At 43.1% G+C, this 27,131-nt stretch overlaps 2 protein-coding genes across 4 annotated transcripts; one reads left to right on the forward strand and one right to left on the reverse strand.

The window, feature by feature from the left end:
- Nucleotides 1–77: 77 nt before the first annotated feature.
- zfand6 (zinc finger, AN1-type domain 6) lies at nucleotides 78–13,454 on the reverse strand. Of its 3 annotated transcripts, none has more exons than XM_038995991.1 (6): nucleotides 13,231–13,454; nucleotides 7,830–7,987; nucleotides 6,861–6,975; nucleotides 5,548–5,651; nucleotides 1,141–1,272; nucleotides 78–980 (listed from the first exon to the last, which is right to left on the reverse strand). In XM_038995991.1, the coding sequence occupies exons 2-6, from the start codon at nucleotides 7,978–7,980 to the stop codon at nucleotides 832–834; spliced, it is 651 nt and encodes a 216-aa protein (XP_038851919.1). In that variant the 5' UTR covers nucleotides 7,981–7,987; nucleotides 13,231–13,454; the 3' UTR covers nucleotides 78–831. The 3 variants fall into 3 exon arrangements, with proteins under 3 accessions (XP_038851919.1, XP_038851910.1, XP_038851927.1); XM_038995982.1 differs by lacking the exon at nucleotides 13,231–13,454 and adding an exon at nucleotides 12,367–12,494; XM_038995999.1 differs by lacking the exon at nucleotides 13,231–13,454 and adding an exon at nucleotides 12,353–12,465.
- Nucleotides 13,053–25,627, forward strand: mthfs (5,10-methenyltetrahydrofolate synthetase (5-formyltetrahydrofolate cyclo-ligase)). Its single transcript, XM_038996012.1, has 3 exons — nucleotides 13,053–13,805; nucleotides 15,112–15,382; nucleotides 23,884–25,627. Exons 1-3 carry the CDS (start codon nucleotides 13,695–13,697, stop codon nucleotides 24,108–24,110), a joined length of 609 nt encoding a protein of 202 aa, XP_038851940.1. The 5' UTR covers nucleotides 13,053–13,694; the 3' UTR covers nucleotides 24,111–25,627.
- The last annotated feature ends 1,504 nt before the right edge of the window (nucleotides 25,628–27,131 follow it).

A 27,131-nucleotide genomic window follows, 5' to 3' on the forward strand; every position in this document is an offset into this window, starting at 1 on the left:
ACAGTACTCATTAACATCCAAAACCACTTTTTGGACCTTAATTTGGTTTCTGAGAAAATTGTACCAAATGCATACCGTTTCAAATTTTCAAAAATGTGTTAGAGCTTTATTCAGATCAAAGTTAAGACAGTGAATAAACTAACATAAATACAGAACAATAGATTCAGGTCATACTGTGCACCCATAAATGAACTTTATAATCCTCCTCAAACGCACAACCGGAAACATGCATACAGGCTATTCATAATCATATGATAAACATAAAACATACTCTTTTACACAGCAGATCACACACAGTCTTTAAAATGACTCAATTATACAAAAAGGTCTGGGAGCAACGGCGCAATCCTTGTTTCTGCTCTCTCGCTGATAATGTAAAACACAATCTGTTCCGTCGTCTTTGTCAGGCTACATACAGTCCAAAAGGAGGAATGGAAAGATCCTTGATGCTTTTTAACATGCTTGTTTTTTGTATTTTTTTTAACACCAGAAAAGCACAGCCTTTCCAGTAGTACCCAACAAAGTAATTAAAGCCCAATTAATCACTCTAAATATTGTAACTGTTTAAATCTTCAGATTTTTCATAAACCACAACATTTAAGGGATAAAATAATTAAAACTACAAAAGGAAACAGGTTAAGTAAAAATACATTTACAAAGATTTTTTTTGTTGCAACTGGCATGCATGATTTTAAAGGGTCCGATGGGAATGGAGCGTTGCTCACAAACAACTTCAAATCAAAAGAGGAAACGGAGAAATGAAAAGGTGGTCGATGGTTCATCTAAAACCGCAGGCTTCCGGGTGGACATCAATTCGCGGCAAACCCATTTTCAGATCTTCTGTATCTTCTCCCCGACGCAGACAGGGTTCGCTTTCCTGATCTTCTCCGCTGCGTCGGCCTTGTAGTTGAAAGTGCACTTGTGAACATCTGAGTACCGGTGCATGCTGCAGAACACGTTGCCGCACCGGCAGTCGAAGCCTGGGTACACAGACAGAAGAGTTGGAAGGTAAAAAAAAGAAAGAAAATGGCTGACCGCCAAATGTATCTCCAGGATAGCAAGTACATACAGACAGACAGAGAAAATGGGAACTATTAAGTCACTGCACTAAGCCAACAGGAGAATGTGTCAGAACCTTACCCGTGAGGCCGACTTTCTTGCGGCAGGAGAAGCAGCGATTCTTCTTGGCGGCTTTGGGTTCATCTGAGTCCGAGGGTTTGTCCTGTCCGTCTACCGAGGCCTGGTCCGTGTCCTCGGATACCGATACAGACACTGGATGGATCACACAGAACAACAACTTTACAGTCTCGCCTTCTCAGCTCAGCAATACTACTGCAGCTTTAAAGGAATACCCAATACCCATGCTTTTCAGGTGATGGCACTACATTTCACTGTGCTACAGACTAACGCTTCCATCACACCGACAGCGTCATTGCATTTTGGTACACCAGAATTACATTCATTTCCAATGAAATGCTGCGTTTACCTTGCAGCATTGCGTTGCAGAGGCAGTTGCAGTGCGTTCGGTGTGGTGCATACCTTGGATTTATCGATGTGTCAAACTGTCTACGTAGACGACATGACAGAAATGGTAGCAGAAGGTGAATGTTGAACATTCGGAGCATACATATCCAGATGTTGCATACTATTTTGTGCAAGGACGCTGTCAGTGTGATCGAAGCGGAAGCCTACTATGCTTGTTGCCACAAAAGTCGAAAAATGATGCAGACATTTTTACAACGCATTTGCTCTTCTTTGTTTAGATTCACTTTTGAACATAATGGGTAGAAAAGCTTAGCTTATCTGGCACAAAGCCAGCGCCCTTTCCCTGTCATGGTGAAGAGAAGTAACAACACAACAGAAGTGACTGGGTTATTGCATGGTGCCAGTACTTGCCTTTGGGTAAACGTATTCACACAGTAAGCATTCAACTGTAAGAATGAAGTGTTAAAGTACTAACCAGTTCCTTTATTGTTCGTTTCTTGATATTTTTTCCTCCTATTAACAAAGTAAACATTTTTATATACACGTGTCCTTTTTAAGTTTATACAAAACCCATATTGTACAGTCTTGACCATATGGATATGAAGGGATGATTTTTAGAAGGGGCCTGAAGATTGGGACTGTGTCCCAGTCCTCTCAAAGAGCATCCTTTCTTCATTACCTTTGAATAGTACTGGATGGGGTTTCTACAACACCCTTTCACCCATCGTGACATGCAAGATCAGTGGTCGTGGAGGAAAGGAGATAAGGAAAGGTAGCCATTGGGATTAAGAAGAAACCAAACGGAAGGAAATGTACCGAAACAGGGAGTACCTGAACTTGTCCAATAAGAAACACTTGTTTTTGTTTTCCATTGTAAAACATTTTGCTACAGTGTGCACTTATGAATACAACCCAGGTTTTGGCCACCCTTGGTACAGGGGAAGCAGCTAGCAGCTGTTCTCAGACTCACCGCTCTCTAGAACTCACTCAATCCACTCTCTAAAAGCTTATAAGCCATTATAACAACCATTGACAGCCGTCTGTTCTGTCTGTGTGCGTCCCAAAAGGCACCCTATTCCCTATATACACAGTAGTGCATTACTTTAGACCAGATCCCCATAGGCCATGGTCAAAAATAATGCACTACACATAGGGAATAGGGTGCCATTTGTCGCGATTGTCCTCACTCACCCTTCTCTCCATCTGGCTCCTCTAGCTTCCTCTTGCGAGAGCTGTCCTCTGGGGCAGGCCTTCTGACTGACTTCCTGTCCTGGCTATCCTGGCTTCTCACTGGCTGACTGTCCTGTCTATCAGGGCGAGTCCCTGAGCTACCTGCTGTGCTGGGCTCCTGCTGTTCACTTTCTACAGCTGCTCTACATGGTGATCGCTCTGCACACAGACACACACACACACGTAGGCAGAGACACACACGTAGGCACACACACACACACAGAGACATACACACACACGTAGGCACACGTAGGCACACAGAGACACACAGAAACTTTAGCGACTGGTTTGTAATTCAAGACTAAAAGCTTAACACTTTGGGGTATTTTCTACTCTTCTAACACTGTTCCTCTTTAACACATGTTGAATTGGGTGTATGTACTGTAACTGTTCTAGAAGACAGAAACACGAGAGAACTATAGGTTACGACTGTAACCCCGGTTCTCTGATAGTATGAATGAGGTATTTCACTATGGGATACGCCCCCAGTGTATTCGTCAGAAGCCTTACTACACTACGCCAGCCATGATTGGCTGGACGTCGAGACGTGCGAGTCGGGAAAGGGTGTCCCTCCTACCCTATAAAGAGCCCAACGCAACGTCTCCGAGTCATTCAAGAATAAGCCACATCTTCCCCGCTCATGCAAGGAGGCTGTTCTGGTGAAATACCTCACTCATACCACAGAGAACTGGGGTTACAGTCGTAACCTATAGTTCTCTTTCAAGTATTAGTTTCGGTATTTCACTATGGGATATACTGACGCCCGTATTGCCAGACAAGCTTATCCTGACGACCGACTGCCCTGTGCTATATATCACAAACGCTGGTATCCCATAGTGAAATACCGAAACGAATACTTGAAAAGAGAACCAGTTTTAGAAGAGGGTAGACAGAAACACTAGAGAACCAGTGTAACTGTTCTAGAAGAGGGTAGACAGAAACACTAGAGAACCAGTGTAACTGTTCTAGAAGAGGGTAGACAGAAACACTAGAGAACCAGTAACTGTTTTAGAAGAGGGTAGACAGAAACACTAGAGAACCAGTAACTGTTTTAGAAGAGGGTAGACAGAAACACTAGAGAACCAGTAACTGTTTTAGAAGAGGGTAGACAGAAACACTAGAGAACCAGTAACTGTTTTAGAAGAGGGTAGACAGAAACACTAGAGAACCAGTGTAACAGGAAGCTCAGGTCTGTTCAACGCTGGTCCGACCAATCGGAATCCACGCTTCATGATTGCTTCGATCACGTGGACTGGGATATGTTCCGCATTGCGGCGAACAACAACATTGATGTATACGCTGATTCGGTGAGCGGGTTTATTAGCAAGTGCATCGGCGATGTCGTACCCACAGCGTCTATTAAAACATTCCCAAACCAGAAACCAACCACTTTAATAATGGAAAAATGTATGTAATAAATGTATCACGAGCCACTTTAAATAATGCCACTTTATATAATGTTTACATACTCTACATTACTCATCTCATATGTATATACTGTACTCTAAACCATCTACTGCATCTAGCCTATGCCGTTCAGCAATCACTCATTCATATTTTTTTTTTAATGTACATATTCTTATTCATTCCTTTACACTTGTGTGTATAAGGTGGTTGTGAAATTGTTAGGTTAGATTACTCGTTGGTTATTACTGCATTGTCGGAACTAGAAGCACAAGCATTTCGCTACACTCGCATTAACATCTGCTAACCATGTGTATGTGACAAATAAAATTTGATTCGAACTGTTCTAGAAGAGGGTAGACAGAAACACTAGAGAACCAGTATAACTGTTCTAGAAGACGGTAGACAGAAACACTAGAGAACCAGTATAACTGTTCTAGAAGAGGGTAGACAGAAACACTAGAGAACCAGTGTAACTGTTCTAGAAGACGGTAGACAGAAACACTAGAGAACCAGTGTAACTGTTCTAGAAGACGGTAGACAGAAACACTAGAGAACCAGTGTAACTGTTCTAGAAGACGGTAGACAAACACTAGAGAACCAGTATATAACTGTTCTAGAAGACGGTAGACAGAAACACTAGAGAACCAGTGTAACTGTTCTAGAAGACGGTAGACAGAAACACTAGAGAACCAGTGTAACTGTTCTAGAAGACGGTAGACAGAAACACTAGAGAACCAGTGTAACTGTTCTAGAAGAGGGTAGACAGAAACACTAGAGAACCAGTATAACGGTTCTAGAAGAGGGTAGACAGAAACACTAGAGAACCAGTGTAACGGTTCTAGAAGAGGGTAGACAGAAACACTAGAGAACCAGTATAACTGTTCTAGAAGACGGTAGACAGAAACACTAGAGAACCAGTGTAACTGTAATCCAGCAGGAGAGGATTGTGTCTGAAATCCATCCTGAAATCCCTAGGCTGAACTTTGGGCTTTCTCTACTACCGATCTCTAAGCAAATAGATGGGACAACAATGTGTGTGTGTGTAAAACCACCCCACGGACTGAGATTGACTGCAAGAGAGTATGAGGTGAAGGGTTCCCATGGTAGTGAGCCCGCATTTGGTGTGTGTGTGTGTGTGTGTGTGTGTGTGTGTGTGTGTGTGTGTGTGAGACCTCAGGCTATTCACAGGAACATGAGAGGGTAGCAAAGCAACAGCACTATTGTCTGAATCCTAACTTGAGTTGCCTGCATAACTCAAGTCTTTTATGTACACCATGCATTGATGTCAATGAGAAGACATGTAAATTGTGCATTCAATTCAATGACATCTAGCACAGAAATGTGAGTTACACGCGCAGATCTCAAATGAGGATTGACTCGTCCCTATGAGAAAAGGTTTGTGTGAAACGCACTGGTAATACACACCCTGTATCTCTTCTGTTTTCAGGTCTTCTTCAGACGTGGCTGTACTCTCCTCTTCTGAATGAGTAGCTGGTGCCGTCGTTAAAAGTGACTGGCTAGATACAACCCTGGGAAGAAAAAAATGTAAGTGTTCAATTAGCCTAAAGCATGATCCATCAGTTGGTAGTCTAGATTAGAAGACTAGACAAACAGTATTATGAAAATGATACACTTGAAGACTTCAATTTAATCCTATTCAGGATTTTACTGAAAATACACTGAAGGAAGAAAACTGACTGTAAAATCCAATGACATGCGGCTCATTGTCATCAACTATGGCAATCATATTACAAAGCATTTCACCACTAAAGCCCACCTCACTGTCAGACAGTCAGAATGATTGGCATTCACATGAGTCATTTAGCAGACACTCTTATCCAGAAAGACTTAGTTAGTGGCAGCTGTCCACTGTGGCTTCATAATAGGGTCTCTCTGTGGTTATAGATAGAGCTACAAGCTTTCAATGTTGAAGCAATAAAAAGTGTATTAAAAATGGATAAAACCATAACGACTGTAGAGAAATGAGCAGAACTCAATTCTATACAGTGATTTTTTAAATTTCAAATCATTTTCTGTGGGTTTGAGAAAACAGTGTCCCTGTAGATTTCGGCAGGGCTAGGTATGGTACAGATAGACAAAGACAGAGCTCATTAGATAACCACAGAAGGTCTTGTGTCTTTAACGCACACACTGGGGGGGAAACGGACATGGTAAGTGGAATCTGTCTCATAGAAGAGACAGAAGCGTCCAGGGAGATGACATCACACTATTCAGACAGAACTATAGAGGATTGACTTCCTTGTACTGTACTTCAATGGGGTACAGGAAGACCATGGTGCAAAAGTAACCTTCCCTTCCGCAGAGAAACCACTTAATGATTGACACACTAATTTAAAATGACACAACATCTTTGAATTTTGTAACAGGAAATAAATTATCCAGGTTGAAAATAATATTAAACCCTGGGAATCCACCGTAATACTAGCCTTGACCGTACGTAGTAAGCAATGCAAGAACTACAAATAGCGACGCAAAATGATTCTACTCAGTTGTGTAGCAAAAATACTCAAACATGTGCAGCCCCACAATTATAAACTGGTGTGTACCTCTAGTGTACCTACGTTTCACATAGGCTACGTTATTACATTCATTTCCACATGGCCTGTGTATCCTATACTGTATGTTGCATGGCTGGCTTGGCAGCTACACTGTAGACATGGTGGTGTGATCATGCTTATAGCGTGTTTCAGAGAAGAGCAGCTCTATACCTACTGTACCTGTTCATCCTGGTGTCTGTGTGGGTCGTGGCTGACGGCACGTCTACAGTACTGCTCTCTGAGCACTGGGCTAGGAGGGACTCCCCCAGGCTGCTAACCGCCGCCGAGGACGACACTGCAATGACAACACACGTTTCAATCAGAGCAGTCCCAAAACAGAGAGGAAGAGGCAAAGCGAGAGGGACAACTGGGCCCAAAATCTGTCTTCTCCAGCAGGTGCTGTTTTTATTTAATTTTTCACTCACCAAGCAAGGAGTTTTTGTATGTAGGTCAATGAGTGTAGAATTTGATAGAATCTTACCCTGATGAAGACAGCTTGTCTGTCGAAACGTTGGATATTAGGAGGATCCAATAATTTAATAACCTAAATGTTTCAAGTGTTCTACTCCGCCAGCCAGCATCTCTCCTAAATAGGTGTGCGTTTCTTTCGCCCTTGTAGAATTTGATTAACATAAAATGTAATGGCTTATTTGATTGAATATAGATTTTATAATGCTTAGGTTGTTACGAGTGTACTGACATCCCGGAAACTTAGAGAAAAAAATACATTATATTGGAGTTGTGCCTGTTGTTCATACAGGCATCTGCCCTCTCACTGGCTAGAATGGGCCAACTTGATCTTGCCTCCTCCCGACTGCCTTCCATTTTTAAGACATTTCTTTTAATTGGGTATCTGCTCAATATAATGGATAATCTGTGGCAAATGTCACTCACTCAAACGAGACACTGTCTAAAGTTAGTCACTGTCTGGTGTTACTGTCGCTATCATTAGTCTTTCAAACAAACTTCAGTTGTTTTTTGTAAACTGACTTCATTGTGAAATAGTAAGTCCCAAACACCAGCAATTGTGCTCACTCAGTCAAAAGGGTCAGTGTCAATATTTTGGTCTAACAGGTCTTTTTTGATTGATTAACTAAATGATCATCAATAAGATACTAAAAAGCTCTGTGGAATTTCTTTCCTACTCACCTGGTGGACTGACTCGTCCATTGTTGTTTTGTCTCTGGAGGAAGTCCTTGTAGCACATCGAACACATGCCATTGTTTCGCGGGTTGCTGTAGAAACCGCAGCCAGTAGTGCAGAGCAGCGGCCCTTGGTTCTGGTTGGTCTCCTGGGCCATGTCCCTCCTGTGGAGGTCAAGAGGGGAGAGTTCAAAGGTCAATATGGCTATCACGCCATTTCAGTATTGGCTGCTGCCTAGGTCTAAAACATGCTTAGGTATTGGTGAAAGCCAAACGCTAGTTTCTTGAAAAGAGAGCGGAGATGCCCAGTGTGCTGTTGCAAAAGGCTATACCACTTAGCACACACTTTTATCCAAGGTGACTTTTAGAATAAGTATGTGATCCTTGTGGTAATTGAACACACACATGTGGTGTTGCTAGTGCCATACTCTTACCAACTGAGACACACAGGACCGGAAGGAAGGAAGATTGGCTAGAGATTAGAAGACAGCCGGCTGTAGCATTGAAAGTGGTGTAAACCAAAACAAGTTGGTCACAATTCCCTAGACTTGGACTCACAAGTTCTAGAAGTTGTTTGTTGCATCACGATGCCTGAGCATTCTATGGCAACACAATGACCTAAGCACTGAAAATGTATAATCACTGGTACTTAGGCTATCTGATATTAACACATATGAGAGCTATGTAGGTTAATTGCTGAAAGTGGAAGATAAAAGTAGCTACTACTAATCTGTGTCTTTGGTCACGCCCAATCTCTGACCGACCGACTGCTGAGTGTGTATGGTGTAACTCTCACTTCTGTTTCTCTGGGCCAGCCTGCCCTTGTAAGGCAGTCAAAACCACATATAGCCTAAGCGCAGAGTTAAAATGTGCTGTATTAAAAATCAGACGAGAAACCTAAGCCTCACACTCAGTCTCCTGTATAACTAGTGACAGGCTGACACAGACTGAGGGTAAGAAGATGGGTAGGGAATGAGGCTGCTTATGTCACCAGTACAACTGGATATGGGTGACCTAAAGACTAAGACTAGAGAGCAGAGAGACTAACTACAGGTCAAATACAGCCTAGAGACAGAGAGACTAGAGAGCAGAGAGACTAACTACAGGTCAAATACAGCCTAGAGACAGAGAGACTAGAGAGCATAGAGACTAACTACAGGTCAAATACAGCCTAGAGACAGAGAGACTAACTACAGGTCAAATACAGCCTCGGCGTAGGCTAACAACTGTTGATTTACAGCTCACCTTTTTTGTTATACACTAGGCCAGGGTTCCCCAACTGGCAGCCCGCAGTTCAATTTATTTGCCCCCCACCCACCAAGTTTTCTGAGCAAGAAAAAGGGACATAAAAGACTAAAACACCAGCAAATCAGCTCTAAATTAATTTGAGATCTTTTCCAAAGAATTTCCACACATAATAAAGAGATATGTGATCATACACAAATGTAAGCAAGGTTTGAAATTACTATTTTAGTCAAATGATATCTGTTTGGGCTTATTGCAGTCAATTTGCACATTTACAGTAATTATGTTCTGGCCCCCTGACCATCTGCCTGCTGCTGAATCTAGTTGATGATCCCTGCACTGGGCTACATAATTGGGACTAATACATTCTATGCGGCCTAATTTTCTGTGCGGGGAACAGCATTAGGCCTAATTTGATACAGGCTACTGCTCCATAGCCAAGTTGATAGCCTACACTCTTTGTAACACTTAGGCTACTATGTCAAAACATCAAAGAAGCCACAGAAATGAAAACTCTGCTAATGTGGCATAAGCTACATAAGGACGCATCCCAAATTACATTATATTAGGCCCTGCTCAAAGTAGTGCACTATATTTTTATGTATTTAACCTTTACTTAACTAAGTCAGTTAAAAACAAATTCTTATTTACAATGACGTCCTACACCGACCAAACCCGGGCAACGCTGGACCAATTGTGCACCGCCCTATGGGACTTCCAATCACTGCCGGTTGTGATACAGCCTGGAATCAAATCAGAGTGTCGGTAGTGACGCCTCTAGCACCGAGATGCAGTGCCTTAGACCGCTGCACCACTCGGGAGCCCAAATATAGGGAATAGGGTGCCATTTGGGACGTAGTCTAAACTAAGCCTGGATATGGTAACACTGATCTGGGTAGTAGTGATGTAATGGTGCATCTGCTGGGTTGGACATCTGGTGTATGGTTTAGTACACTGCCATTTCCTCCATGGGAGACAGGATAGGGAGGGCTGCTTCACTACCCTGAGAATGCATAGGAAAATATACAGAAAGCATAACAAGTTTAAGAGAGTGTGGACGTGTGACGCCAAAGTGTCGTAGTACGGAGAAGACATCATTGGACTTCACCATCCTAATTCTATCTTTTACATAAACAGAGTGATTTGACAGAGAGAGAGAGCGAGAGAGAGAGCGAGAGAGAGAGAGAGAGAGCGAGCATAATCCAGTGGTAATCTCAGGGACTGTCTTTAATCAGGGTGGATAGCAACCACTCACAGAGGGGCTGAAATACCAAGATTACCATGGTGAAAAGAAAGCGAGCGATACAACAGCAGGTTAACTCAATGAAGATCATGCTAACAGTGAGCTGAGATTCACGCTCTTTCTATTGCTACAGCCTGAAACCATAGACCGCCTATAGGCTCTCCTTTTGCTCAGGTCCTGTGCCACGTTCAGAATTTGTGCCGTGCCTGTGTTATTTTTCTCCTTTGATCTGAAATAGCCTACTGGTGGAAGTGGAAGAGACATGCAGAGGTCCTAAGTAAGCATTCCGTTGGACGGTGTATACCATGTGTATCCTGTATATACGACTAATACAACTTATCCAGGGCCCATATTTATGAAGTGTCTGATCTAGGATCAGATCCTGCCTGTCCATAATAATTTGATTCATTATGATCTGAAAGGCTAAACTGATCCTAGATCAACACTCCTACTTTGAGACACTTGATAAATACAGGCTTCGATCTCAGGTTCCGCAGATCAGCACCATTCCATTCTGTCCTTCTCAATATTACTGTAATTAAAGTCCCTCCTCGCTCCCCTTCCTTACACCAATCATTGCCCCATTTCTCTACCCCTGCCCCCTTGATGCCAATCTCCAGATTAATTACAGTGAGATTTCATGATGGCCTCCTCTAGTCTAGATTGTTATGTAATCTGCCATTTAAAATCTACAATAATAACAATCCCACACAAACACGTGAGAGAGAAACTCTCACACACACATATTTTACTTTTACTTTCTCCTCCAACACTTTGTTTTTGCATTATTTAAACCAAATTGAACATGTTTCATTATTTATTTGAGGCTAAATTGATTTTATTGATGTATTATATTAAGTTAAAATAAGTGTTCATTCAGTATTGTTGTAATTGTCATTATTACAAATAAATAAATTGGCCGATTAAATCGGTATCGGCGTTTTTGGTACTCCAATAATCGGTATCGGCGTTGAAAAATCATAATCAGTAGACCTCTATTATGAACTCCAGCTGAAGCCTTGTTGCACACATCACAGCAGAGGCTAAGGACAGTGTTATGTCATTGGCCTAGTTGTGCAACCACAGTGAATCAGTTCAACAAAGACTGACACACAGTCACACATGACTATAGGCTACATGCTGACTCTCACACAGATAGGCCGATACCTTCACCTTGGCTGTGGAAAGAACTATCTCCTCTACTAGCAAGGATGTCATCTGTGGGTATCGGTCAGGGACTTGTCATTGTCAACTGATTCCATTTATCTCAAATGGCATACTGTGGTTTGGGGGAACCAATATAACTAAATAACTGTTCTTATAGCCTGGGGTAATAGCCTACTAGTGTTGTTTGAATAGGCCAACACTATCCAAGTCACAGGAACCCATTGCCATAGGCTAGCCTACATCCATATGACATCACAGGTGTTAGCCTACATTACGATTTGACATTGGCTTTGTTTATTTAGCTAGTGAGCTATCATTTTAACTGAACAGCTGTCTTGCTACAGATACAGCAACACTAGGTCTCTAGTAGTAGATGGACCTAGCAGCAACAGAGGAAGTATGGTTCCTCCATCGGGACTCAAAATAGTCCAATATAAGTTCTGAGATGCAACAAAGCGAAGGGCATTGTACTCTACCATCATAAAAGCTATTTGATTGTCCTAACCAAGCACATTAGCTACAATATCAAACTGGGAAAATAAATGCTGCCATCAACTACACAACATTATCCAAACATATAAACAGACAATGAAAACTTGCAACAATGAACCTACGGTAGTCAGGAGCTCTTACAGTAGCTTGCAGTGAGTGTAGTAAATTGCGGTTCAAATCACATGGAACTGTGTGAAAAAGGTTGTTGTAAATCCCCAGCCTAGCCTGTATTATCGTTTTACTGCCTGTCTCAACAGTGCCCAGTATTGTTCAGATAAGTGCATCATTGTAACAGGCAATTTAGGCAGAGACAAATAACGTTGGTTGAGAATAAACCTGAAATGGGTGTCCATCACAATCATGTAACTTTGTATTGGACCAACCTCAAGAAACGTACCAATTTCCCTCTCTCTCCTTCTACTCCGCTCTTTCTCCGTCTCTACACCAGCATAGTACATCCGACATCATACGCAGAATGATCCCACAACGTAACGTACTCAACTGACTACACATAATCCATGGTCATTGGCTGTTTGTTTAGTAAACCACGCCCATATATTTTATCGTCTTGCACAAATTAAACGTCAATCATTTACAGCCTTTTAAAAACACAGCTGGTTGGACAGGGTATGTGAAGTATACACCCCCCCATACAATAGTGACAGAAAACAAGTATAATAACAAATTGACACTGACAAAGTATTGTAACCAGCCATAACGTAAATGTAATGTTAGCGACCTCTTAATTAGCTGCCATTTATCAGTGTAACGTTAAGCAAACGTTATCTACTGTACGTCTAAGAAGTTGCCGACGTCAACATAATTATGTAGTTAACTGCCTATGCATCTCGTCTCCACTGACTTATTATAGTTAAAATCCTAATTTAAAAACAGGGCATGTAACATTGTTTTTTTTAAGGTAGCTAGCTAACGTTAGCTAACATCAAGTGTTAAAGTTTTGTGCAGGCTAGCCGTCCTTGGATAAGTGGACACTAACCTAGTTTTCAAGGACCTAGGTCATAGCTACTGTAACTGTATCATACAGTGTAACGACGTTAACTAGCTAGCTAACGTAGTAGCACTGGCAGGATAGTATATCGTATATATAGTCACACTAACGTTAGTTAGATAACTTAGCTATACCAGAACATTAGATGCTGTAGTTAAATAAAGATCCAAAGCATCATTAAAAGTTAGTGCGATATCTACTGGCTACCCAGACCTATCAGTAGCTAGCTTGTTTGAACTGACGTTGCCTTACCTTCTGTTTAACGTTACGTTTCTACTCTTAAGTAGCTAGCCCACGATAACTTTCTTGGACTTCGGAAAAGACTAGCTAGGTAAGAAAAACGAACGATATCTAACAACCACGATTGTAGGTTTGCTAACTCTACGCGGTGTTGTTGGGTCGGTCTTTTCTCTCCTCTTCCCTACCCCCAACCAGACACTGTCTATTTGTTACTTTTTTCACTTCAACTCCGACTGTAAAATTGGTGGTGACGTCACAGACAATCCGACACACGTCACTGGGCTGTCAAATAATGCCAGTGTGTGTGATAGTGTGATAGCCATATAGATGATAATTATGTTATTGCAGTCTGTTTAATGAGTCCAATCCAAATGTAGAATTTGCTCATTTCAAGGCCAGCCTAACTTGCTGTCTTCCCTGAACTCACACACATTGCAACATTTTTATCTTTGGACACGAGTTTTACATTAGCCAGCATGGCCGCCTTGCGTGCAGCCAAACAAGCTATGAGGAGAGAAATAAAGAAACGAGTAGCTGCGTTGGACGATCAAGAGAAACTTCGCCAGTCTCGAGTCATTTCGCAAAAGGTAACTGCAGTGAGATATAAACAATCATGTAACAAAAAACTGAATATCACATTTACAATGTGCTAGTGCATTTTTATTTTTTTACAACGCTACAAGCTCATTTTGTGTATGCATGTGTCCTGTCGTCATCGTCGCGTGGCCAATAGAGTTCACCAGTTTGTAGTCCTAAAAACCGGAAATCTGTTTCGTTCAGCCATTTCAATGGGAAATTGAATGCGGGAAAAAATGGGGTTCTGGGATAAATGTCGAAAATAAGATCTGAGATTAACACAGGTTTATGGTGCTTTCAAGACAAATGGGAACTTGGGAAAAAGAGGTCAAATCACGACGTCAGTGATCTTCATTTCGGAAATTCGGAGCTCAGAAAGATGCCAGAGTTTTGGACTTGGAATTCCCAGTTGACCTTTCAAAAAACAATCCAGTCAGAGTTCGTTTTTTTTCTCACTCAGAAGTCTAAGATTTCCGAGTTCCCAGTTAATTTGAATGTTGCATTAGGATATCTGGTATGTTTTGCTCTATGAGATAATATCAGTCAGTTAACATGACCTTTATGAATTATGAAGCCTTTTATGTGCTTTTTCAGATAATTGTTTTGAAAATCACAAAGTAATGTTAGCTGATGGAGATGATCTCAAAGAACAAACATTTAAGATCTCCTAAGCCTGTGTATACCACATACCTAATTTTTGGCGTTTATCCCAAAAATGCCATTAATTTCCCCACAGGCTTTGTACAACGGTTCCCTGGTGCCTGTGGTTAAAAATGTCCTAAAACGACCAATGGTGCCCCCTTATGGTGGATCCCCCCCCCCCATCAGCACCTGGTTACCCGGTGTGTGGCTAGACAGCCTGTGGAGCCAAAGCCTGATTTAGTGTGAACCAGGGTAGAGTTGGTGCCTCCAAAAACATGCCATTACTATTGTTCTCTACAGCTACTTTTGTGTTTAGTATTGTCAATACCTGCAAGCAGAAGACACCTAGCCACGAATGCTTTCAATTATATGTAACTTGTCTTTTACTAACAGATAGACGATATTGCTTTTTAAAATAATCAAATAACTCAAACAATTCGTTTGTCAGATGTCTCCAGTTGGTGACCTCCTAGAGTGTTAAACTGGCAGTACCTTAATGCTGTAATCATATAATTACCAGTCTAACACCTCATACCTAATTACTTTCATAAAACCTAACAGGACATTTTGAATGGTTAATTTACATGCATTATTTGATGTAATTTGCTCCGTAAATGACAGGGAAATAGAAAAACTATGCCTACACTGACCCGTTTATACTCTCCTCTCAACCAGCTCTTCAAGCACCCCAAGTATGCTAGCTGTGAGCGCATCGCTGTGTTCCTCAGCATGCACGACGAGGTGAGAACAGAGGAGATAATTCAGGGCTTGTTTAAGCACGGTAAGACCTGCTTTATGCCCAAGTACTTGACCCAGGGCACCAGTAACCACATGGACATGGTGAAGCTCACCAGCATGGAGGATATGATGTCACTGCCTCTGACTTCTTGGAACATCAGACAGCCTGCCGCCGACGACAACACCAGAGAGGAGGCCTTGGAGACAGGTTAGTGTGTGGCGAAATCCTGCACTTAAGTGCGCTGCCACTTTAAGAGCGCATGAGCAGTAGGAAGGAGGAGATAAAAGAGCTCGTTAAGCTCTATTGGGGAGGAGCTATTGATTGGCGCGACAGTTTTGGTTGTGTGTGTTATGCTGCAGAGTTTGTTTGTTTGTCTTCAGCGTATGTGGTTGTACAGTGTTTGGAACAATCCTCGGTGTGATCGCTCGACGACGTGGTTGTACAGTGTTTGGAACAATCCTCGGTGTGATCGCTCGACGACGTGGTTGTTCTCATGTGGGACCGCGACGGTTATGGATCAAAGGGATTAGTAGCAACATTGTTGCGAAGCGTTCAACTACAACCCAACACTCCATTCGGACAGTCAGACCGGACACCTGCAACCTCAAGACCACAGCTAAGACCTCTCTTGTTCCCTTTCTCTCTTTCTCTTCCCGCAATGGTCCAGTGCTTTACACTGCAACCGACTCTATTTTCATAAATGCATTGAAGTTTCATTGGAGCTGGACTAGTGTGTATATGAACACCACACATTCATACCCTCTGCACTCCTTCCCTGGAAGAGAATACAAACTCTTGCAAATCCTCTGTGTGATGACTGGTTTCATTCGTTATTGTATGAAGTTGCTGTTTATTTGCTCTGCCATTATTGTTATATGAGGTATGCTTGGTGGGGTTACCAAGAATTGTGGAAGGACTGTGATGTGATGTGGGATCTATAGGGTGTGTATTCTTTTTTCTATCCGCTGGCTATCTGGTCAACAGGCTACCCTCTAGGCAGTCTCTTCTGTTGATGTGTGTTTGTCTGGTAGTGGTACTCTCGCTGTTCTACTATTTTCCTTTCGGCAGGGTTAATACCTGCCTGGCGCCCGAAAAAAAACTTCTTTACCTTTCTCTAATTAATACCGCTACAAGTGTTAGTCTACACACACACACACACACAAGCTTTTTGCCCTGCTGCTGCAAGAAAAAAGAAAGAAAAAAACACTGAAAAAATCACAAAGAAGAAGATATTGGAGTCCGTCCACTTTGTGTGAGAACCTATTCTATTTTTCTGTGATCTCTATATTGGTTTTACACAACAACCAAATATCCTTTATATCCTACCGAGTCAGGTAAGCGTGATGGTACCTTCTTTCAGTACGCACATAGGGCCACACACATGCACAGAGCTTAGTTTTCGTGATTCATTTTTTACTTTTTGGGGAGTAAAAATGTATTCCCAATCAAAATCCTCTTTTCCCTAACCCATAACCTTTAACCTAACTCAAACCCAAATGCCTAACCTAAACCTAACTCCTAAACCTAACCCTTAAGCGTAAAATAAAATGTTAACAAATTCAGGACATGAAAAAAGTCCTGACTGTTTTCCTACCTTGTCAGGACATTCCAGTGACTTGTCAGGACAGTGGTCAGGACAGTGTGGACCTGATAAGGTTGAAAACATTTACGGACGGACGACCGACCGACCGACCGACCCCGACCGACCGACCGACCGTACGATCCTCACAGTGTGTGTTGACACATTGTACTTTAGTTTGCCTGTTTTATATTACCATCTGTGTGTATCATAACACACTTATTACCTATTTGTTTGAATTACCTAAATCCTGGCACGGCCTTGCAATGTTCGTCTTTCTTCCCTTATACACAGTTAATCTTTGTTCCCCTATGGGCCCTGTTCAGAAGTAGTGCACTATTTAGGGGAAAGGGTGCCATTTGGGATGCATTCACAGTCTCCAACCATGTCACCATGTTAGTGTCAGATCAAAGTTCCTGTTTTGGTTTCCTCCACAAGATGGTGGTATAGCACCATCATCAAGACTGATCAAAATGGTCGTCTCCTGCAATAACAATCTTACGTCTGCCCACACACCTGTCATGTGACACTTAATCGAAATACTATAGAAGGGGATGGATGGAATTGCCCCAACACTGATCCAAGGTCATTTACCCCCTAAAGGTTAATCATTGGGTAGGGGGAGGATAAACTGATCCTAGATCTGGTAACATCTACCCTGAGCACCAAATAAGCACTGTGAATCATTGGTGAAGTTGCATAATTCTATTGTAATCAACTCTGCTGCTGCTGTATAATAAGAAAGATCATATTGATAATGGTTATTAGCATTGTAATCTCTTGGATGGTGAATACTTATTTTTTGCACTGTCAACCTCAACTATTTTAATCCAGACCGTCACAGTTTTAATCATTAGATAGGATATGAAATGCCGACGCCTGGGGAGGAAATGTGTTTGTTGTCTCTGAGTCTATTTGAGCTGTGCAAATGTCATCATGACTTCTGGAACCAAACTGGTCATAACCACGCTCCTTCATTGTGTAACAGTATAGCTTCCGTCCCTCTCCTCGCCCCTACCTGAGCTCGAACCAGCGACCCTCTGCACACATCGACAACAGCCACCCTCAAAGCATCGTTACCCATCGCTCCACAAAAGCAGAGCAAGGGAAACAACTACTTCAAGGTCTCAGAGCGAGACCGCATATGCATATGTATGCGCGCTAATAGCATATGTATGAATTCACTCCTGTCTGGCAATAACCTGTGTCAATTCTAAATATCGCCCTAACTCACCTCATGCCCTCTACTCGCCAGCTCAAGTAACCAGGTTCACTTGTAACCAGGTTCACTTGTAACCAGGTTCACTTGTAACCAGGTTCACTTGTAACCAGGTTCACTTGTAACCAGGTTCACTTCTTTTGGCGTTGGTGACTATAGAAAGTCTACACTCCCTTTACCTTTTTTCACATTTTGTTGCGTTCCAAAGTGGGATAAAAATTGATTTAATTTTTCTTTTTTGTCAACGATCTTCACAAAATACTCATGTCAAAGTGGAAGAAAAAAGTCAATAAAAAAAAAAAAGATGAATGAAAATAAAACCCTAATATACCTTGATTAGATAAGTATTCACCCCTCTGTGTCAATACATGTCAGAAACACATTTGGCAGAGATTTCAGCGGTCAGTTTTCTTGGGTAAGTCTCTAAGAGCTTTGCACACCTGTATTGTGCAATATTAGACCATTATTCTTTTGAAAATTCTTCAAGATCTGTCAAGGTGTTGGAGATCATGGCTAGACAGAAATGTTTCACGTCTTGCCATATATTTTCATGCAGAGTTTAAGTCAAAACTGTAACTTGGCCACAGGAACATTCACTGTGTTCTTGGTAAGCAACTCCAGTAGATTTGGCTTTGTGTTGTAGGTTATTGTCCTGTTGAAAGGTGAATTCCTCTCCCAGTGTTTGGTGTAAAGCAGACTGAAGCAGGTTTTCCTCTAGGATTTTACCTGCGCATAGCTCCATCCCGTTTCTTTTCATCCTGAAAAACTCCCCAGTCTTTGCCGATGTCAAGCATACCCATACCATGATGCAGCTACCACCATGCTTGAAAATAAGGAGGCAGTTACTCAGTGATGTGTTGTGTTGGATTTGGCATAAGGCTTTGCATTTCTTTTCCTTGTTTTTTTTGCAGTATTACTTTAGTGCCTTGTTGCATACATATGCATGTATTCTGTATATTTGTATTCTTCTTTTCACTCTGTCATTTAGGTCATTATTGTGGAGTCACTACAATGTTGTTGATCCATCCTCAGTTTTCTCCCATCACAGCCATTGAACTCTAGCTGTTTTAAAATCACCAATGGCGTCATGGTGACATCCTTAAGCAGTTTCCTTCCTGTCCTGCAGCTCAGTTCAGAAGGACGACTGCATCATTGATGTGTCTGGGTGGTTTAATACATCATCCACAGCATCATTATTACCTTGACCAAGCTTAAAGATATATTCAATGTCTAATTTGTTATTGTTACCCATCTACCAATCACTGCCCTCCTTTATGAGGCTTTCGATAAAGCTCCCTGGTCTTTGTAGTTGAATCTGTGCTAGAAATTTTATATTTGACCGAGGGATCTTACATATGTTGTATGTATGGGGGACAGAGGAAAGGATAGTCATTAAAAATCATGTCAACCCCTGTTATTTCACACAGAGGGAGTCCTTATTTGATTTGTGAAGCCAAGTAACTAATTTAGGTTTGCCTAAACAAAGAGGGTGAATACTTTTGCAATGATTATTTTAGTTGTTTCATTTTTATTCATTTGTAAAAAACAAAAATATTTTCTATTCAACTTGACTTTAAAAAAAAAACTGTTAAATCTATTTCAATCCCACTTAAAAACACAAGAAAATGTGAAAAAAGTTCCATGGGGTGTAGCCTTTCTATAGTCTCTATACCAACCAATCACGTCTTCAGTTTAGGGCTCCCTCTGACCGTGAACAGCTGGTTTGATGAATTTCTCTCGACTCTGACTCAGTCCTGCAGCCTTGAATACCTCTCATGAACCTATCATGGCTGTTGTCAAGGAAACTACAGATAGACCATAATGCAAAGCAAATTTAAATACATGAGAAGAGATGAAAAAAAAAATGTCTGTCTTGCCGTGCCACCAGATTTGCTTTGATTATCGTCATGGTTTTCACATAGCAACAAGAAGGGCACCTTATTCCAAGTACCTTGAATATTCCCAGTAGCTGACAGAAGGGTTTAGACCATATTATTTCCCCCTCTTTTCATAACAGCAGTTCCATCCTCATAACGAATGTCTCTTTGTCCTGGGGTGCATAGAAAGCAAAGGTCTGGAGGTGTGGTGTGTGTGTGTGTGTGTGTATGGACAACACAACACAAATTGCTACCTGCCAGGATTGCCATCCTGCTGAGCATCTGAAACTTGTCTTCAAAGCATTTTCCTCTTGTTCAGATACTTACTTACATGTGGAGAGAGAGAGAACACGGCAGAGAGAGAGAGAGAACACGGCAGAGAGAGAGAGAGAACACGGCAGAGAGAGAGAGCGAGAGAGCGAGAGAACACGGCAGAGAGAGCGAGAGAGCGAGAGAACACGGCAGAGAGAGAGAGCGAGAGAACGCGGCAGAGAGAGAGAACACAGCTGAGAGAGAGAGAACACAGCTGAGAGAGAGAGAGAACACGGCTGAGAGAGAGAGAGAACACGGCTGAGAGAGAGAGAACACGGCCGAGAGAGAGAGAGAACACGGCAGAGAGCGAGAGAACACGGCAGAGAGAGAGAGCGAGAGAACACGGCAGAGAGAGAGCGAGAGAACACGGCAGAGAGAGAACGCGGCAGAGAGAGAGAGCGAGAGAGCAAGAGAACACGGCAGAGAGAGCGAGAGAGCGAGAGAACACGGCAGAGAGAGAGAGCGAGAGAACGCGGCAGAGAGAGAACACAGCTGAGAGAGAGAGAGAACACAGCTGAGAGAGAGAGAGAACACGGCTGAGAGAGAGAGAGAACACGGCTGAGAGAGAGAGAGAACACGGTGAGAGAGAGAGAACACGGCTGAGAGAGAGAGAACACGGCAGAGAGAGAGAGAACACGGCAGAGAGAGAGAACACGGCAGAGAGAGAGAGAACACGGCAGAGAGAGAGAACACGGCAGAGAGAGAGAGAACACGCCAGAGAGAGAGAGAACACGGCAGAGAGAGAGAGAGAGAGAACACGAGAGAGAGCGAGAGAACACGGCAGAGAGAGAGCGAGAACACGGCAGAGAGAGAGAGCGAGAGAACACGGCAGAGCGAGAGAACGCAGCAGAGAGAGAGAACACGGCTGAGAGAGAGAGAGAACACGGCAGAGAGAGAGAGAACACGGCAGAGAGAGAGAGAACACGGCAGAGAGAGAGAACACGGCAGAGAGAGAGAGAACACGGCAGAGAGAGAGAGCGAGAGAACACGGCAGAGAGAGAGCGAGAACACGGCAGAGAGAGAGAGCGAGAGAACACGGCAGAGAGAGAGAGCGAGAACACGGCAGAGAGAGAGAGCGAGAGAACACGGCAGAGCGAGAGAACGCAGCAGAGAGAGAGAACACGGCTGAGAGAGAGAGAGAACACGGCAGAGAGAGAGAGAACACGGCAGAGAGAGAGAGAACACGGCAGAGAGAGAGAGAACACGGCAGAGAGAGAGAGCGAGAGAACACGGCAGAGAGAGAGCGAGAACACGGCAGAGAGAGAGAGCGAGAGAACACGGCAGAGCGAGAGAACGCGGCAGAGAGAGAGAACACAGCTGAGAGAGAGAACACGGCAGAGAGAGAGAGAGAGAGAACACGGCAGAGAGAGAGAGAGAGAGAACGCGGCAGAGAGAGAGAACGCGGCAGAGAGAGAGAACGCGGCAGAGAGAGAGAACGCGGCAGAGAGAGAGAACGCGGCAGAGAGAGAGAACGCGGCAGAGAGAGAGAACACAGCTGAGAGAGAGAACACGGCAGAGAGAGAGAGCGAGAGAACACGGCAGAGAGAGAGCGAGAGAACACGGCAGAGAGAGAGAGAGAGAGAGAACACGGCAGAGAGAGAGAGCGAGAGAACACGGCAGAGAGAGAGAGCGAGAGAACACGGCAGAGAGAGAGAGCGAGAGAACACGGCAGAGAGAGAGAGCGAGAGAACACGGCAGAGAGAGAGAGCGAGAGAACACGGCAGAGAGAGAGAGCGAGAGAACGCGGCAGAGAGAGAGAGAGAACACAGCTGAGAGAGAGAGAACACAGCTGAGAGAGCGAGAGAACACGGCAGAGAGAGAGAGCGAGAGAACGCGGCAGAGAGAGAGAACGCGGCAGAGAGAGAGAACGCGGCAGAGAGAGAGAGAACGCGGCAGAGAGAGAGAGCGAGAGAACACGGCAGAGAGAGAGAGCGAGAGAACACGGCAGAGAGAGAGAGCGAGAGAACACGGCAGAGAGAGAGAGCGAGAGAACACGGCAGAGAGAGAGAGCGAGAGAACACGGCAGAGAGAGAGAGCGAGAGAACACGGCAGAGAGAGAGAGCGAGAGAACACGGCAGAGAGAGAGCGAGAGAACGCGGCAGAGAGAGAGAGCGAGAGAACGCGGCAGAGAGAGAGAGAGAACACAGCTGAGAGAGAGAGAGAACACAGCTGAGAGAGAGAGAGAGAGGGCAATGGCATTTTGGCACAGCAGGAGTAGATGTCCTTCAGAAAGTGAATGATTTAACATTCATCTGAGATCTTTGTTATTGGCTAGGAATCGAAAGACGAGTAGATAAAAACAGAGACCTTTGATTGGGCTCTCAGTGTTATTTACACATTGGGAGGGTGTGTTTGTGAGCGTGCGTGTCAATAACTATCAGGGTTCGATTAGCATTACATCCTTACTGCCATTTTAAAGTAGATGATGTGATGCCAGATGAGTCATGTGAACAACAGTAGGCTACATGCATCAATAATAGATGGATGTTACCATGCAGTCTGGAGGGCCGGAGAAGAGACCGAAGCAGTATGGCATCCCCAACCTGCTGCTGTTGTGAGGAACGGGTATGCATAATGTCCCTGCTTAATCTGCATAAATGATTCATGAATGTCATGGTTGCGTGACAACAGGAAGAGCTTTTGATATTAGAGTCTCAGGCTACACCGAGCAGAATGGAGTGAGAGGTTCACATCATCACCAGAAGCCTGGTGCCTCATTCAAAAAGTGCTGTTCTAGGATCAGGTCCACCCTTTCCATGTAATCTTGATCATTTTAATCTTAAAGGCAAAACTGATTCTAGATCAGCACTCCTACCCTGAGACGATTGATACATACTGATATCAGATGTTCTAAGAAACATTCTGTGAATCATCTCATCTGTTATTTCTTTGGGTTGTCAGCGAGCACTTGATGCTATGGTTACACCAGGATGTTGTGAAATATTCATCCAAGGGCTTGTGAAGTCTTGCAGTGAACACCATCCATCTTTTGACTCGCAGAGAATCTGTAGCTTGTTGGGTCTGATGGAATTATAAAGAATTGATCATGCTGGAGACTGTACAACTGGCAATGCATGTTTTAGTTCTGGCATTTATTGAAGCAGGGCTGCAGTTCACTGCTACGAAGCAACAATAGCATTTTTAGCCACATTTATTTTGTGGGGTGGAGTGTATATCTGTTTTAAAAAGGATGAACAGCGTTGTTTTATAGCTTTGAGAAACTCCTTTCATGTTCTTGAACCAACCAATCCTTTCATAGTGTTGTACTTTGACCACCATACAGGGGTAAGGCAACTGTTTAACAAGATGTATTGTCATTCAGGTTGAAGATCAGACATCCTGTTTTAAACATGCATAGTGATGGCTAACTATAGACCTATATCACCACTGCTGTAAAACCTCTGACCCAGATAACAAGTATACATTGTGCTCACATAAGGGAGATGGCTAACTATAGACCTATATCACCACTGCTGTAAAACCTCTGACCCAGATAACAAGTATACATTGTGCTCACATAAGGGAGATGGCTAACTATAGACCTATATCACCACTGCTGTAAAACCTCTGACCCAGATAACAAGTATACATTGTGCTCACATAAGGGAGATGGCATCTGGTCATTGGCATCAGCTCTCTGAAAAATCAAATAAATAGTTCATAAGGTATTCTAGTAAGCCTCCTCCTCATTCATGTCTTTCCATGTCTTCCTCCCATGCAGGAGGTCTTGACCTGATCTTGATGCCAGGCCTGGGTTTTGACAGGAATGGGAACCGGCTGGGCCGAGGGAAGGGCTTCTACGACACATACCTGGAACGCTGTATGAAGCACCCCAAGGGGAAGCCGTACACCATCGCTCTGGCCTTCAGGGAGCAGCTGTGTCAGGACATACCTGTGGGCCACAACGACGTGCTGATAGACGAGGTCCTGTATGATGTCCTGGACTAGTTAAAAGGCACATTTTCATATTTCTGAAGTAGATCTCTATTTGTGATGTAAATGAAATGTCCTAGAAGGGTTCAGACACCTTTTTTGTGATTTGGCTTGTTTTTGAGAAACTTACCCCAGCGGTGATACACTTCCTTGCTCGTTGTGCAGTAATCGGGCAACGCAAAAGACATGAACAAAACCCACTCAAATATGTTGTTTTAGAAACGGACTTTCACTATAGTGATGTAGGTCTTTAGATGTTGTACACACTAAATTGTTATCTAACGTTATCTTCCATTTTGTGCGGCTGGATCCGTTTCTTCTAGCAGCTGTGCTGCGCGGGCTTTGTCCGTGTACTAAAGGGGCACGCTCAACCTGCACAGCTGCAGGGGGGAAACAGTGCAAGTTGACCAAAATGGATTCTAATGTTGTGGATACATTTCGGAATGACACAATTTAACATGTACAACATCTTAAGACCTACATCACTATACTGAAAGTCCATTTCTAAAAGGACATATTTGGGTGTTTTTGGAGCTTTTGTTCATGTCTTTTATGTGCCCTGATACTGCACAACAAGCAATGAGGAAGTGTATCATGGCTGGGAGAAACGTATGAAAAACAAGACAAATCTCACACAACACGGTCTGGACCCTTCTAGAACATGCCATTTACACCAGAAACAGAGATCTAATTTAGAAATAGTAAAATTCTCCTTTAACTGTGATGGGAATAGTCAAATGGACTACAATGGTATGATGATGAAATCAGTGGAGGCTGAGGGGAGGACGGCTCATAATAATGGCTGGAATGGAGCAAATGGAATGGCATCAAACCATGTGTTTACATACCATTCCACTGACTCCGCTCCAGCCATTACCACAAGCCCGTCCACCCCAATGAAGGTGCCACCAACCTGTGGATGAAATTGTATTATACAGCATATTATGTGATCCCAGCTAACAGATATTGGTTCCCAGAACACTGTGGGAAAGTTATTTCAAACAACCAAAAGAGAACCTTTAGGGAACATTCTCTGCTAGCTGTGATGATATTGTTTGGTATGATGATATTCTCATAAGACATGAAGCTGTGAACTAGTCAACAAGACGGTGGTGGAGCTGAGCCTGCTGGCCCCATTCCAAACGGATCATTAGCCCCTACTCCAAGGTTTTTGTTTAAATACTGATCCAATCCATTTAAATCTTCTAGTGGGGGCATCAACAAGGGCCTAAGTAAGGGGCCAGGGTTCAGTTTGGACTTGGGACCTCTTAAGTGCTTGCTAAAGACCCCTAGTAATCATAATGGTCAAACGAGTTGTCTTAGAATGTACCTGAATTGGTGAGGAATAAACTGTTCTCTACAGATGACACTTCTACCAGATGACTCTACCTTGTTTCCATTTCAAGATTCCTGTGATTTCAGTTATTAGATTTTTTAAAAACTGTTAACTTCCTGGTCTTCTATAATGAGATGATTATGCTGCCATCAGGGGACACAGGAAGTTCGGTTAGGAATAAAGACGGCTGAATGAACACACGCTTGTTGATTGCTCACCAAAGCTAGCTAGCATAGTTTGGTGTCAGAAGTGGGATCCAAAACCCTCCATTGTCTTAACAAAGGAATAACAGTATTGTTACTGGAGACTGAGAGCATGCTGAGAATGACTGACTGGCAGAATGTTAATGAACTGCCTAGTGACTGCCTCGCTTGTTTGCCTAATTGCTGTGATGCCCTTGGGAATTAATCCATACTTTTCTGGTAAAGTCTTTTTATGTTTTGCTTATCAAAGTCACGCCTGTTTCAAACTGAGACTGAATGACATGACATGTCTAAGTGCCACAGCATGAATCTCAGAAAGCTCTATGGCTCACCGTAGATCCAAGAGTAAAACACTAAGATCTTCTCTCTTTTTGTGTCACCACACTTGAACATACATTGCTGGTCCTCCGTTTCTTTTATTACTGAAGACCATGATTATTTAGATCAGGAAACTTTTGTTCCTGGGCTGTAACAAAAGGCTGTACACACCTACAGTAGACCTTCAGAACCATAGTCATCCATCCATGATCTAAACAAGACCTTCAGAACCATAGTCCATGATCTAAACAAGACCTTCAGAACCATAGTCATCCATCCATGATATAAACAAGACCTTCAGAACCATAGTCATCCATCCATGATCTAAACAAGACCTTCAGAACCACAGTCATCCATCCATGATATAGACAAGACCTTCAGAACCATAGTCATTCATCCATGATCTAAACAAGACCTTCAGAACCAGTCACCCATCCATGATATAGACAAGACCTTCAGAACCACAGTCATCCATCCATGATATAGACAAGACCTTCAGAACCACAGTCACCCATCCATGATCTAAACAAGACTTTCAGAACCACAGTCATCCATCCATGATATAGACAAGACCTTCAGAACCACAGTCATCCATCCATGATCTAAACAAGACTTTCAGAACCACAGTTATCCATCCACGATCTAAACAAGACAGAAAATGGCACCTGCCAGAAAGATTACGTGACCTGTTTGGTCCAGTGATTATAGTGTCACTGACCCTGGTACTCGTATACCAGAATGGACATGGGTTCAAATCCAATCCTCCGACTCGATCTCCTCCAGTCTTTCCTGGCTTCTCTCTACGGTCCTCTGTTCAATGCGAACCATTAAAACATATGAAAGGAGTGAGGGGGGCAAAAGAGAGATGACAAAAGACCTTGTCTCAATCTAATTATTTTAGACTGTGGCTGTGCTTCCACCACGACCTGCCCACTCATTAAATCCCCATGGTGGTTTAGTTTGTTCATCTGCTGAAATCACTAAAGTGGTTTTACATAAACGTTATTCGGTTCCTCTGTGTGTTTAACATTGGTTTCAGTTTGTAAAGCCCCGATTACCAAACAGTCCCATCTTTCAAAGGCTGTGTCTGTCTGTTTGTCTGTCTGCTCAGCAGTTGGTTTATTACCATAGCGGGAAGGAAGTCTTTCTCCAGCTGCACAGAACAGAACACACACACAC

Source organism: Salvelinus namaycush, chromosome 1 (genome assembly GCF_016432855.1).
Source record: "Salvelinus namaycush isolate Seneca chromosome 1, SaNama_1.0, whole genome shotgun sequence".
Classification (NCBI taxonomy): Eukaryota; Metazoa; Chordata; class Actinopteri; order Salmoniformes; family Salmonidae; genus Salvelinus; species Salvelinus namaycush.